The sequence below is a fragment of the Podarcis erhardii genome (genome assembly GCF_964252035.2).
Source record: "Podarcis erhardii genome assembly, chromosome: 5".
In the NCBI taxonomy this organism is placed as follows: Eukaryota; Metazoa; Chordata; class Lepidosauria; order Squamata; family Lacertidae; genus Podarcis; species Podarcis erhardii.
Window position 1 is genome coordinate 62160862 of NC_138509.1, and position 13989 is coordinate 62174850.

General features: G+C 42.4%; 1 protein-coding gene across 1 annotated transcript; it reads left to right on the plus strand.

Annotated features, from left to right (window-relative positions):
• Positions 1 to 7428: 7428 nt before the first annotated feature.
• On the plus strand, positions 7429 to 9517 carry SLC35G2 (solute carrier family 35 member G2). Its single transcript, XM_081862939.1, has one exon. The coding sequence runs from the start codon at positions 7482 to 7484 to the stop codon at positions 8718 to 8720; it is 1239 nt and encodes a 412-aa protein (XP_081719065.1). The 5' UTR covers positions 7429 to 7481; the 3' UTR covers positions 8721 to 9517.
• Positions 9518 to 13989: the final 4472 nt, after the last annotated feature.

The window sequence follows — 13989 nt, forward strand, 5'->3', positions numbered from 1 at the left end:
TCAGCTGTACTGCTGTCTGTCTGAGCTTTTCTACCTTCATCTAGCATTTTTGATGCCTTTTTTGCTCACACTCCGAATGGATGGCTTATCATCCATTGATTATAATATAATATTGAATATCATCCAATGGTTATATTGTTCCACTGTTAGTGGGGTATATAAGGTGTTGGGGTATGACAAACCTAGACAGCATCTTAAAAAGTAGAGACATCACCTTGCTAACAAAGGTCCATATAGTTAAAGCTATGGTTTTCCCAGTAGTGATGTATGGAAGTGAGAGCTGGACCCTAAAGAAGGCTGATCGCCGAAGAATTGATGCTTTTGAATTATGGTGCTGGAGGAGACTCTTGAGAGTCCCATGGACTGCAAGAAGATCAAACCTCTCCATTCTTAAGGAAATCAGCCCTGAGTGCTCACTGGAAGGATAGATCGTGGAAGGACAGACCACGCAGACCTAGTGGTGGGAGGAAAAAATCCTTAAATAAGAGACACGGGGGAATGATTAATGGACTTCAATGTCTGTACACTAATGCGCAAAGCATGGGAAATAAACAAGATGAGCTTGAGCTCTTGGTACAGCAAACTAAATATGACATAATAGGCATCACTGAAACCTGGTGGAATAAGTCCCACGATTGGAATGTAATAATGGAGGGATACAATCTATTTCAGAGAAACAGACCAGACAAGAAAGGAGGAGGAGTGGCGTTATATGTCAGGGATGTGTATACCTGTGAAGAGATCCAAGATTTAGAACCTCAAAGCCAAAGTGAGAGCATTTGGGTCAAAATTAAGGGAGAGAATAATAATAGTGACCTCATTGTGGGAGTTTACTATAGATCCCCAAGCCAAACGGAGGACATAGATGATGCCTTCCTGGAACAGATGGCCAAGCATGCAAAAGGAAGGGAGATAGTAGTAATGGGGGACTTCAATTACCCGGATATTTGTTGGATGTCAAACTCAGCCAAGAGCATAAGGTCAAATAGATTCCTCACTGGCCTTGCAGACAACTTCATTGTCCAGAAAGTGGGAGAAGCAACAAGAGGAACAGCCATTTTAGATCTGGTCCTAACCAATGTTGATGACCTGGTTAATGGGGTAGAAGTGGAAGGATCATTAGGCGCGAGTGATCATGCTCTTCTGAAGTTTACTATACAGCGGAAAGGAGCAGCCAAGCATACCAGGACTCAATTTCTTGACTTTAAGAAAGCCGACTTCATAAAACTTAGGAAAGTGCTGGGTGAGATCCCATGGATAGTAATACTAAAAGGAAAGGGAGTTCATGATGGCTGGGAGTTTGTTAAGAGGGAGATAGTAAAAGCACAACTTCAGGCAATACCAATGAGATGGAAACATGGAAGGTGCCTAAAGAAGCCAGGGTGGCTATCTAAAGAACTTTTAACTGAGTTAAGATTAAAAAAGGATGTGTACAAAAAATGGAAAAGGGGGGAAACCACCAAAGAGGAATTCAAACAAATAGCCAGCACGTGTAGACACAAAGTCAGAAAAGCTAAAGCACAGAATGAACTCAGGCTTGCTAGAGAGGTTAAAAGCAACAAAAAAGGCTTTTATGGGTATGTTCATAGCAAAAGGAAAAACAAAGAAACAGTGGGGTCACTCAGAGGAGAAGATGGTGAAATGCAAACAGGGGACACAGAAAGGGCTGAACTCCTCAATGCCTTCTTTGCCTCAGTCTTCTCCGATAAAGAAAACAATGCCCGACCTGAAGAATTTGGAGCAAATGATTCAGCAGAGAAAACACAGCCCAGAATAACTAAGGAGATAGTACAAGAATACTTGGCTAGTTTAGATGTATTCAAGTCTCCAGGGCCAGATGAACTGCATCCAAGAGTATTAAAAGAACTGGCAGGTGTGATCTCAGAACCACTGGCAGTCATCTTCGAGAATTCCTGGAGAACAGGCGAAGTCCCGGCAGACTGGAGGAGGGCAAATGTTGTCCCTATTTTCAAAAAGGGGAAAAGAGAGGACCCAAATAATTACCGCCCAGTCAGTCTGACATCAATACCAGGGAAGATTCTGGAGCAGATCATTAAGCAAACAGTCTGTGAGCACCTAGAAAGGAATGCTGTGATCACCAATAGTCAGCATGGATTTCTGAAAAATAAGTCATGTCAGACTAACCTGATCTCGTTTTTTGACAGAATTACAAGCCTGGTAGATGAAGGGAACGCAGTGGATGTAGCCTACCTTGATTTCAGCAAGGCATTTGACAAGGTGCCCCATGATATTCTTGTAAAGAAGCTGGTAAAATGCGGTCTTGACTATGCTACCACTCAGTGGATTTGTAACTGGCTGACTGACCGAACCCAAAGGGTGCTCATCAATGGTTCCTCTTCATCCTGGAGAAGAGTGACTAGTGGGGTGCCACAGGGTTCTGTCTTGGGCCCGGTCTTATTCAACATCTTTATCAATGACTTGGATGATGGACTCAAGGGCATCCTGATCAAATTTGCAGATGACACCAAACTGGGAGGGGTGGCTAACACCCCAGAGGACAGGATCACACTTCAAAACGACCTTGACAGATTAGAGAACTGGGCCAAAACAAACAAGATGAATTTTAACAAGGAGAAATGAAAAGTATTGCACTTGGGCAAAAAAAAATGAGAGGCACAAATACAAGATGGGTGACATCTGGCTTGAGAGCAGTACATGTGAAAAGGATCTAGGAGTCTTGGTTGACCACAAACTTGACATGAGTCAACAGTGTGACGCGGCAGCTAAAAAAGCCAATGCAATTCTGGGCTGCATCAATAGGAGTATAGCATCTAGATCAAGGGAAGTAATAGTGCCACTGTATTCTGCTCTGGTCAGACCCCACCTGGAGTACTGTGTCCAGTTCTGGGCACCACAGTTCAAGAAGGACACTGACAAACTGGAACGTGTCCAGAGGAGGGCAACCAAAATGGTCAAAGGCCTGGAAACGATGCCTTATGAGGAACGGCTAAGGGAGCTGGGCATGTTTAGCCTGGAGAAGAGGAGGTTAAGGGGTGATATGATATCCATGTTCAAATATATAAAAGGATGTCACATAGAGGAGGGAGAAAGGTTGTTTTCTGCTGCTCCAGAGAATTGGACACGGAGCAATGGATCCAAACTACAAGAAAATTCCACCTAAACATTAGGAAGAACTTCCTGACAGTAAGAGCTGTTCAACAGTGGAATTTGCTGCCAAGGAGTGTGGTGGAGTCTCCTTCTTTGGAGGTCTTTAAGCAGAGGCTTGACAACCATATGTCAGGAGTGCTCTGATGGTGTTTCCTGCTTGGCAGGGGGTTGGACTTGATGGCCCTTGTGGTCTCTTCCAACTCTATGATTCTATGAGATTGTGAAGCTGAGGCTCCAATACTTTGGCCACCTCATGAGAAGAGAAGACTCCCTGGAAAAGACCCTGATGTTGGGAAAGATGGAGGGCACAAAGAGAAGGGGACGACAGAGGACGAGATGGTTGGATGGTGTTCTCGAAGCTACCAGCATGAGTTTGACCAAACTGCGGGAGGCACTGGAGGACAGAAGTGCCTGGCGTGCTCTGGTCCATGGAGTCACAAAGAGTCGGACACGACTAAACAACAACAAAAAAAAATAAGGTGTTGCGGGAGGGATAGTACCTTTGGTGGGGTACACATTGTGCTCCTTCTTGGGTAGTTTGCCCACCTTGGGTCCTCATCTTGCACTCAACTCTCACCTATAGCCCCTAAAGATTGTCAGCCACACCCTGGAAGCAGCTTCAACTGACTGGCTAAACAAGGTGCGGCTAGCCGATGGGTCTCAAATCCTCTGGAGCTTACCTGCGAAGATAGGCTCCAGAGGATTGAGCGGATGAAACCAACAATGGGTCCAACGGTCAAGAAGGCACTTTCTGCACATGCTGTAAAGGGAAATAAGGGGGAGATGGGGCTCGCTCCTTTGAGGAGAAGGAAAGCTCTGATCCTAAACCTTTGCTGCCTTGCTGAATATCTTTGGGAGAAGAAAAGTCTAAAGAGTAAACCCTACACAAATACAAAATGGAGTCCCTAAGACGGTTGGATGACACCTTGTATACAGAGCCGTCTTTCCCATAGGGCTTAGTGGTGCGTTGCTTCAGGGCGCCGGCCTCTCAGGAGCACCCCAGCGAGTGGGGGAGCTGTGCGGCTGTGTCAGCGGCCTCCCCTTTCCCTGCACACCCACCAGCTGTGCCCCACCAACCATATGGCTGGCAGGTGCATAGCTTCCCTCCCAAGCCTCTGTGGGGACTGCTCCCCCGCAGTGGCATGGGGGAGAGTTGTGCCCCCCAATGGCTGGCAGTGCACAGCTGTGCCCCCCACTATCTGTGGTAATTTAGGGGCGCTGGGTGGATATTTGCACCCCGGCACCACATCTGCTAAAGACGACCCTGCTTGCATACCTCCTTCCAGCAGCTCCTGCAGCCAAGCTGGTGCCAAACATATTGCTCAGCTTTCCTTTGGACCACATCAGTGAGGCTGAGGGGCGAAGGGTCTTGTCACGTAGGCAATGTGACCTCCATACAAATTGCCCTGGTTTGCGCCCTGTGAATGTCACACTGTAGTTTGACTTCACCCTTGGAGGCCATTCCATTGATCAGTCAGTACATTTCCCCCTAAATTTTAGGCTTTTTGATAGAACTTCTGACCACTTCTATAATCCTGCTTATATCAGTGGGATTCCAGCCATATAAATGAGCAGTTAGTCATCTCAGTCATTGTATTAACCACTTAACTAGCAATCATCAGTTAGGACCACTTATACTTTAAATTATTTTCACTGTATGCACTTACATAAGGCGTAAAAACTTCTACATTAGCATATAAAATCATGTCTCAGAATGTGGATGAATCCAAAGCAGTTACCATGGGGGTTCCTTCCCCTTTATGTTATATTCATCCTCTGTTTAAGATGCTAATTAAAAATCTGTCTTTGCAGCAGAGGATGAGGAAACCATAATGTTCAAGCCATGCATGTCATGAAAAGCACGCATCGTTTATATTTTAAATGATTGGCTTTTTTCTTCCATTACCAAAAAGGGATCACAAAAGTCTTGTAATGTGTCATCTAAAACATATGCTCCACTGGCAGGGTTACTAGTAAGAATGATATTTATTCCCCTCCACAATTAGTAGTGACGGTGCTGTCAAATGCCCTTGAGCTCTACTGAGCATGCTCACTTTTTCTGGTCTGTTCATTGCATTTGATTCTTTAGCTGTAGCCTCTCTCTCCCCTTCGCTGCTTTTATGTACAGACAGAAGAGACGGTAACCAAAAGAGAATCTACATTATTCCTCCTGCACACTCCATAAACTGACAACATTTGGGTCTGTGTTTCTGGATTCACAGGTAGCTATTCTAAATTCTCTGTTTTCTTCAAATTTAAAAGACAGGAATGGATACACTATCGGATGCTGGAGAGCATATTTTCTCCCTTTAACATCTCTTGGTATGGTATATTTTTGAGGGATCACTTACTCAGCAGCTTCTAAACAAGAGGTAAATTTTATTTTCTCTTATTTGGTTGTTTTATTGTTTTCTCTTCTTGCATGACATTTCAGCTGTCATTTGGTGTCTGCTTAAGTAAAACCTTGTTTCATTTTAAGTCCTTCGTATTTTTGTAGGCATGTAACTTTAAAGCTGTCATCTCTTCAAACCATGAATGGGAAATACCACAGAGCAACTTTTGAGTGCCGCAGTTTCAACAAAATTGTACTAAGCAGCTGATATTACAGCTAGAAATTATGCCATATATCTTAGAAGGAACACTCTCTCATCTCTGTTTTTGTTGAGTATCCATGCTGCTGAGATCTCTTCAACTGGCACTCACTAGCTCTGAGGGTACCTCATTCCCACCCTGTATTTTACATCAGCACTGAGGATGGGGTTCATTTTTCAGCATGTCTGCTGTCTAAGAATCTAACAACTTACTGTATTGGATGGGAGACCACATGTTGAGAGTTCTGCATTGCAGGGGGTTGGACTAGATGATCCTTGGGATCCCTTCCAACTCTACAATTCTATGATCCTTTAAAAAAATATGTTTAGGGGTGCTCTCGTTTTGCCTCAAGAAAACCACCATTTTATAGTTCAAATCTGGAAAAATAAATACAGTAAATGGACAAAAGTACAAAGAATCACAAAATGCTTAGGGGTATGCGTACCCTTGCATACTCCCAGAAAAAAAGCACTGGTTTTACATTTTAATTATAAGGCAATGCGTCTTGTGCCATAAAAGTAAACACTATACAGTTGGGGTGTGGGGGGAAAGGTTAGAGAATGAGGTGGATGACTTAAGTTCATTCATGTTTGCATAATAAGAAAGCAATATTAAATTTGTCATTTGAACCATTTTAGCTAGCAGCATCGGTACAATGTTTCGAAAGTTAGCCTTACAAATTTTAGACCTGAGTTTATGAGCTACTGTGCCTGCAACTAACTAACTAACTAACTAACTAACTAACTAACTGTATCTTCAGGATTGAGCAGGCTGATTTATGCGCCCATGCAACAACATAACCTGTAGCGTCACACTAGCATTCCAAACTGTTGAAGAACATCACTACTGGTCTGGTAGCACAGGTCAACATGACAACATCAGAAAAAGCTACCATCCCTAAAGTTGTTGCATTGCCCAGAAATAGGTAGAGAAGAATAGAACTGGGGGTGACGTGTATATAGGGCATCTTCACCCTAACGGTTTTTAGCCACTACAGAGACAGCTATGTTAGCAAAGCCATATTTCATACATTTGAGTGCTGTTGATTCAATTTTACATTTCAAACCTGTTTTGGACACATTTGACCCTAAAAAGGTGGCCTAAAAGTGTTAAAATAAACAACGAAAACACTTAATCTGGTATAGCATTACTAAGGAGTATCAACAGCAGTGGAAATAATATTGGAACACAAATACAGCATTCTAGGATGTACCTGCTGGATAACTACATATCACTGCAGCTATATAATGTTAACGTATGCTGCATGGCACCCCAGTGCAATTGTGCACAGCTGCTGGGCCAAACTGTGGCATATTCTGTAACAAAGCTGGTTTCTGTATCTAGCCATCACAAGGTCACCTTCTGGGTCAAAATGGAATCTCTCTATATTTTACTTAAGTGTAAAGAGCCCTTCAGAATGAACCGTTTATAGAACTGCAATAATAGATTAAAGCTTAGGGAAAATGGTACGGGTATTGCAGGGGAGGTAAACACCAAGCATAAATTGTCTAATAATAGCATGTGCATTAATGATTATCGCACAGCATACTAATCTCATGTCACCACTGGTTTTCTGTAAAGGTTATTTATATTCAATCTGGTGTCTGCTCAAGCAACCCCAGCTTACCCAAGGCATCAATAAAACAGTTATAATTTCTAGATGGTACAAAATTGCAGCCAGACCAGGTTTATCCATGCTGAAATGATTATATTTTGTTTGCTTTTCCCCCCTTTGTGATCTGTCCTAGTTACCTGAGGAAATGGATACTTCACCTTCCAAACAATATCCAGTAAAAAAACGAGTGAAAATTCATCCTAACACAGTGACAGTGAAATATACTTCTCATTATCCACAGCCTGGAGAGGAAGGGTATGAAGAAGCAAATGAAGACATTGAGAGTTTTGTGGAAGATAATCCAAAGAGAAGATTGCTGAGCAATGGCCAGCGGAGAGGAAGATCCTTCTTTGGCACTATTGACATCCCATCTCAGGAACCACAAAAGCCAGAAGCTAATAAGAGTGGACAAGGCCAAAGTTTTGTAGACAGAAGCATTTTTCAGTCCAGAAAGACTTGGGCAGTGCTTTTTGGATCTGCTTTGGCCCATGGTTGTGTTGCCCTGATAACTAGACTTGCTTCTGATCGTTCCAAAGTGCCATCTCTAGAACTGATCTTCATTCGTTCTGTTTTACAAGTGTTTTCCGTCTTAGTTGTGTGCTACTACCACGAGGAACCTTTTGGACCGAAAGGATACAGACTGCGGCTGTTCTTTTATGGAGTATGCAACGTTATTTCCATTACCTGTGCTTATACTTCCTTTGCAATAGTACCCCCAAGCAACGGGACTACAATGTGGAGAGCTACCACCACTGTCTTCAGCGCCATCTTGGCATTTTTATTAGTAGATGAGCGAATGGCTTACATTGATGTAATCACTGTACTGAGCAGCATCTTTGGTGTTTGCCTGGTCATGATCCCCAACATTGTTGATGAAGAAGATTCTCTGCTGAATATCTGGAAAGAGGCCTTTGGATATACCATGACAGTTATGGCAGGCGTAACTACAGCTCTCTCCATGATCGTGTACAGGTCCATTAAGGATAATGTCAGCATGTGGACAGCACTGTTTACCTTTGGTTGGACTGGAACAGTGTGGGGAGCCTCCACCATGTTTTTCCTCCAAGAGCCAATAATTCCACTGGATGGAACAAGCTGGGGCTATCTCATGGGCATCTGCATATGTTCCACAGTGGCTTTTCTGGGTGTCTATTATGCCTTGAACAAATTTCATCCAGCCTTGGTCAGCACAGTGCAGCATCTGGAGATTGTGATAGCTATGATCCTTCAGCTCCTTGTGCTTCGCATCTTCCCCAGCATCTACGATATGATTGGGGGAGCGGTTATCATCATTAGTGTCTTTTTCCTTGCATGTTATAAACTGTCTTGGAAGGACTTAAGAAAACAAGATTATGAGGAGATACTAGATTCTTGTATTAAATGACTGCAAAGCTGTATTCGGTTTACTGATATCTACAATTAATATTCATTTGTGTATGTCTTTTGTATAGTGTTGTTGACAGCATACTGCCATTTCTTGTCTGAATATAAAAGGTTACATCTGCCCTAGTATAGCTCAGTGGAGTTGCACTAGAAATTTCTGTCCTGTGTAGGAGAAATGTTTTAAAATGTTAATGCTGTGAAAATTAGATTTTCTTAACTAGTATATAAGAAGTGCCAATATTCAATATATACAGCTCTATTCTTTAAAATATGTCCCATTAGAGTCTAGCAGGCATAGTCAGACCCTAAGATTTTTATATCAGACTATGATGTTCACCTGTGTAAAGCAACCATTTGTAGGGTCTCAGGCAAGGTAGTCTTCAGAAGGAAATAGCAAACTGAGCTCCTTAGCTTCTCACAACAAATAACCAGATCTTAAATGGAAGTTTTTACAGAGGTTTGTTGTAGTATAGGTTTTGTCATGTTACCTATTCTAGGTTGTTATATGCATACATGGTTCCTACAGATTTCATCTGGCTTGCCAATTTGCATTTCTTGCATTGACTGGAGCTCACTGATGGTGCGTAGCCTGGAATCTGACCTGACAACCTCAACTCACAGCATGCTTGCTGTGGATTCAAGAGCAGAGAGAGTGTGATTGCAGAAAGAAGCACAGCAGGTGAACATGGACACTGAAAGAGCAGAATGATTGCTCATGGAAACAATATATTGTTTGTTTTTAATATGTAATGTTTTATAAATAAGAATTTTAAAATGTATGTAACAATGATGATGATGATAATATACTTGATCTCTGCAGCAATAATTTTATATGAATTATTCCAGGAATCTCTAAATCGGTGCCTGCCCTGCAAAGGTCTTTATTGGCAACCATTGGCAGGGGCCCCATAATCTCAGTTTAATATTTTTTTAAAGTCAAGTATCTAGCCCTTAAGATATGAAGCAAAATGTGCAGGTATCCTTCTAAGTAATTTATGTGAAATGAGCCAGCATGGCTCACTTTTCAATGTTCTTAGGCAATGGGTGAAGTCAGATATGTGATTGATAAGTAAGTGACACCAGGCAACAGAAATCCCTGGGGTTCTCCCCACTTTCATGCATCTTTCCTGCTTTTGTCTTATTTTCTAGCAGTCCTTGGAATCTGTAGTTTGACCTTCCTGTTTTTCTAGCAGCCAGGACACATCTTTCCTCTGGTGCTCTCACTTGATATCAGGTACTCCCTAGAAGTTATTTTCTGCAAATACTACTGCAGAATAAGTGCAAGTGGATTTAAAGTATCCTCTTCCCAAACTGAAAATGTGAATATTTTGCAAAAAGGCTTAGGCATGTGTCTTGCTGTGTTGAAGCTGATGTCCAGACGCTCATTAAAAATTCACTATGTAGTTAACCTGCAGCACAATGGCTTGTATGCCTACTTCAGAAGTAAGTCCCTTTGTGTTTAATGGGGCTTACGTGACAGGTTAGTAGATGCAGAACGGCAACTTAGAATTGGGTTTTGGATTGGTATTGGGGGAAATATGGTTTTTGTGCCACAATCAGGACCAGAATGACATAGTTGATTTCCCATGGTAAGGGGCAGGGAAGAGGGAGGGAAACAGCATCAATCACTGTAATCTCTAATTTTATGTCCAGGCTGGAGAGTGATGACATAGTATACTTCTACGAACCTAGAGTCATTGCTCTACTTGTGCGTATGCAATTTCTGATGCTTCTTCACTGCCAGCAGCTGTGGTTAGGGTGTGCTTTAGGACAACAGGGTTTTTTAAGGCTATACTCTTGAATCTTCCAGTTGCGGGAAACAATACAGGTCTCAGGCTCTTAGTTTCTACTTCTCGTTGTCCTGCCCAGTTGATACTGATGTCAGAATGTTTCCTGATCCTGTTTATAAATCATGTTTTTCAGGGCCGTCTTTATCATATCTGGTGCCGTGGTGCAAAGATCCCTCCAGCAGTGCCCCCTCCCGTTTCCCATAGTTTGGGGGGAACCCCAAAGTTGTTGACCTTTTTTTAAGGGAGCTGACACCACGCTTACACATTATCTCCAACAAGCCCTAAGAACAAAATGAAATGAAAAGGCAGAAAAAAATCTAATAAATTCTCAATTTCAAAGCAAGACTCATTCAAGACTCAGCAGTTCTTCTAATTCCTCCTCATGATTCAAATCACCACATATCAAAAAGTTAAAGCAATCACCAGTTTGTTGTTCTTTAAATAAATTGATAAAGACACAGAGAATGAAGTTCCTGGCATGGCGCCACCGCTGCCTCCTCTCCCAGGCAGGAAGCAAGAGAGCGTGGCTGGCCGTAGGAAGAGCCGCCGCCCAGAATTCCCTCATAGCAGTTCCTGGTTGGTCCCGGCCTCCCCCTGATGGGCGTCCCTGATGGGTGGGTGCCGTGGCACAGGACACCACTAACCTAATGGGTAAGACAGCCCCGATGTTTTTGGGCCTAGATTCATTCTCTGTGCTTGACCTTAGCTTGTTGAGCAAGGTTGAAGGTGCAACATAGACTCAGGTGTCTTAGTAAAAGGTTATACTCTCCTTAGACTTGGGGCCCTTCCATACCTCAGCTTAATGTGGATTGTGAGCCCCATTTGCCACTTTTATTTCCCTCTTGCCCAAGCAGCATTCTTGCCCAACTACTTTTGCCCCACATGTTTTCCATAAATCCAGAGATTACCTATTCTGAATAGGAGTCCAAATCAATTGCACAGAGAACCGCCAGACTTAAGGAGGAGTAAGTGTGTACCTGGAGGAGAATGCTGCAAGGATGAGGGAGAATTAAAGGAGGCACAAGGAATTCATAATCCACATTGATGAGGTATGGATAGGCCCTCAGATTCTAGCCCCTGGAGATACCCCGTGGAGCACAATACAATATTCTGTTCTCACAGTGGTCAACCAATTGCCTATGGAAAGCCTGTAAACAGGACCTGAGCACAATAACACATCTTGCCCTCCTTGTGCTCCCCAGCAACTGGTATTCAGAACTGGTGTGCCATTTCCAATACTGGAGGCAGTAAGCAGCCATCATGACCAGTAGGCATTTATAGCTTTAGCCTCCATGAAATTGTCTAAACACCATTTTAAAGCTATCGAAGTTGGTGACTGTTACTATATCTTGTGGTAGCAAATTTCATTGTTTAACTATGTGTGTATGAAGAACTACTTCCTTTTGAATGTCCTTAATCTTTCAAAATTCAGGTTCATTGGATGGTTGCAGGTAAAAAAAAATCTCGATCCACTTTATTATCCACACCATGCACCTATGTTTTTTTCATGTCCCCACTTACTTGCTTTTTTCTACAGTAAAAAATCCTCAATGTTGTGACCTTTCCTCTCAGGGGAATTGTTGTAGCCGAATGATCATTTTGGTTGCCCCTTTCTGAACTTTTTCCAGCTCTACAATAATATATATATATATATATATATATATATATATATATATATGCTTTCGTAGATTTTCACGGGTACAGGAATGCAGGTTTTGGTGTCCTCGGGTGTCTTCCCGTGTAAAAGTTGGGGTGTCTAGGCGACGTTTCGACGAGGTCTCACTCGTCATCTTCAGGCTGGTGCTTTCGGCTTCTTGTTACTGGAACAGAGCAGGATCTCAGTGTTTGAGTTCCTATAAATACACACACCCCCTCTACAGTATTTATAGGAACTCAAACACTGAGATCCTGCTCTGTTCCAGTAACAAGAAGCCGAAAGCACCAGCCTGAAGATGACGAGTGAGACCTCGTCGAAACGTCGCCTAGACACCCCAACTTTTACACGGGAAGACACCCGAGGACACCAAAACCTGCATTCCTGTACCCGTGAAAATCTACGAAAGCATATATATATATATATATATATATATTAGGTGTGGCAACAGAACACTTTATTTCAAGAACAGTCATATGATAAATTTATCTGTCATTATGACAGATAAATTATGACATTATGACAGTTTTGTTTTCAATCCCTTTCCTAATGATCCCTAACATAGAATTAACCTTTTTCACAGCTGCTACACACTAGGTTGATGAGCTATCCACCACAACTCTAAGATCTCTTGGTCATTCACCGTCAGTTCAGACCCCATTAACGTTTATGTAAAGTTAGTTTTTTTATGCCAATGTACATCATTTTATACCTACTTACATTGAATCACATTTGTAATTTTACTTTTATTCACCCATTGTGGAGAGATCCTTTTGGAGCTCCTTGCAATCTTTTTTGTTGTGGCTGTTGTTATCACCTCAAACCCTTTTGTTCAAACCACCAGGAATATCAGCAAACCTGCCCACATCACAGCTCACCCCTAACTTCAGCCGTTTTATGAACAAGTTAAAAAGCACAGGTTCCAATCCTGATCTGTGCAGACTCCATTTCTTACATTCACCACCCACCCCCACTGTGAGAATTTTCAATTTATTCCTTCTCTCTGCTTCCTGTTCTTTAACCAGTTACTGATCCATAAAAGGATCTATTCTCTTATCCCATGACTGCCAGGCTTACTTACAAATCTTTGATGAGGGACATCATCAGATGATTTTGGAAAGTGTAAGTACACAATATTAACACACTCACTGCTATGAATATGCTTATTTACACTCTTAAAGAATTCCAAAGGGTTCATTAGACAGGACTCACCTTTACAGAATCCATGCTGGTTCTTCTTCTACAAGGTTTGCTTTAGAAGCTTAAGGAGATTGTTCTGTCAGCAAAAGCATTTCTGCTTGCTGGATGGAATTATTTCCTCTCTCCTCCCCCCAGGTGCTGTTTTGGGGGATTCTTTTGACCCTCCAGAACAGATTTGGGGACACACATGGCGGGGGGGGAGGGAGTTCTGTTGAACTAGTGGGAATCATTGTACTGCCTTCCACTAGCACAATGGGTTAGCTGAATAAGGCAATTTCACATTCAAATTCCTTAACTCTTGGGTGGATGTTATCCTTCAGATCAGATGGAACTATACTATCCCTCAGTGAGGAGTTAATTATCATAAACATCTAGGTTCTGAGATTGTCCGGCCTTTCTAGAACCAGCCAATAAGAATGTGAGTCAAGCAAGCTGGCACAAGCAGTATTGTGTTCACATATTTTGATGTCAGTAAAACAGCCTATAAAATCTGACTTGAAGAGTCAGCTATTGACAGCTGCTCAGCTACTGACAATGGTTACCTATGTGCTATACATATATAAATGTGAGGCCTTCCTGATGTTGTAGGAGTACAACTTTCATCATATCTGATCATTGGCCATGCT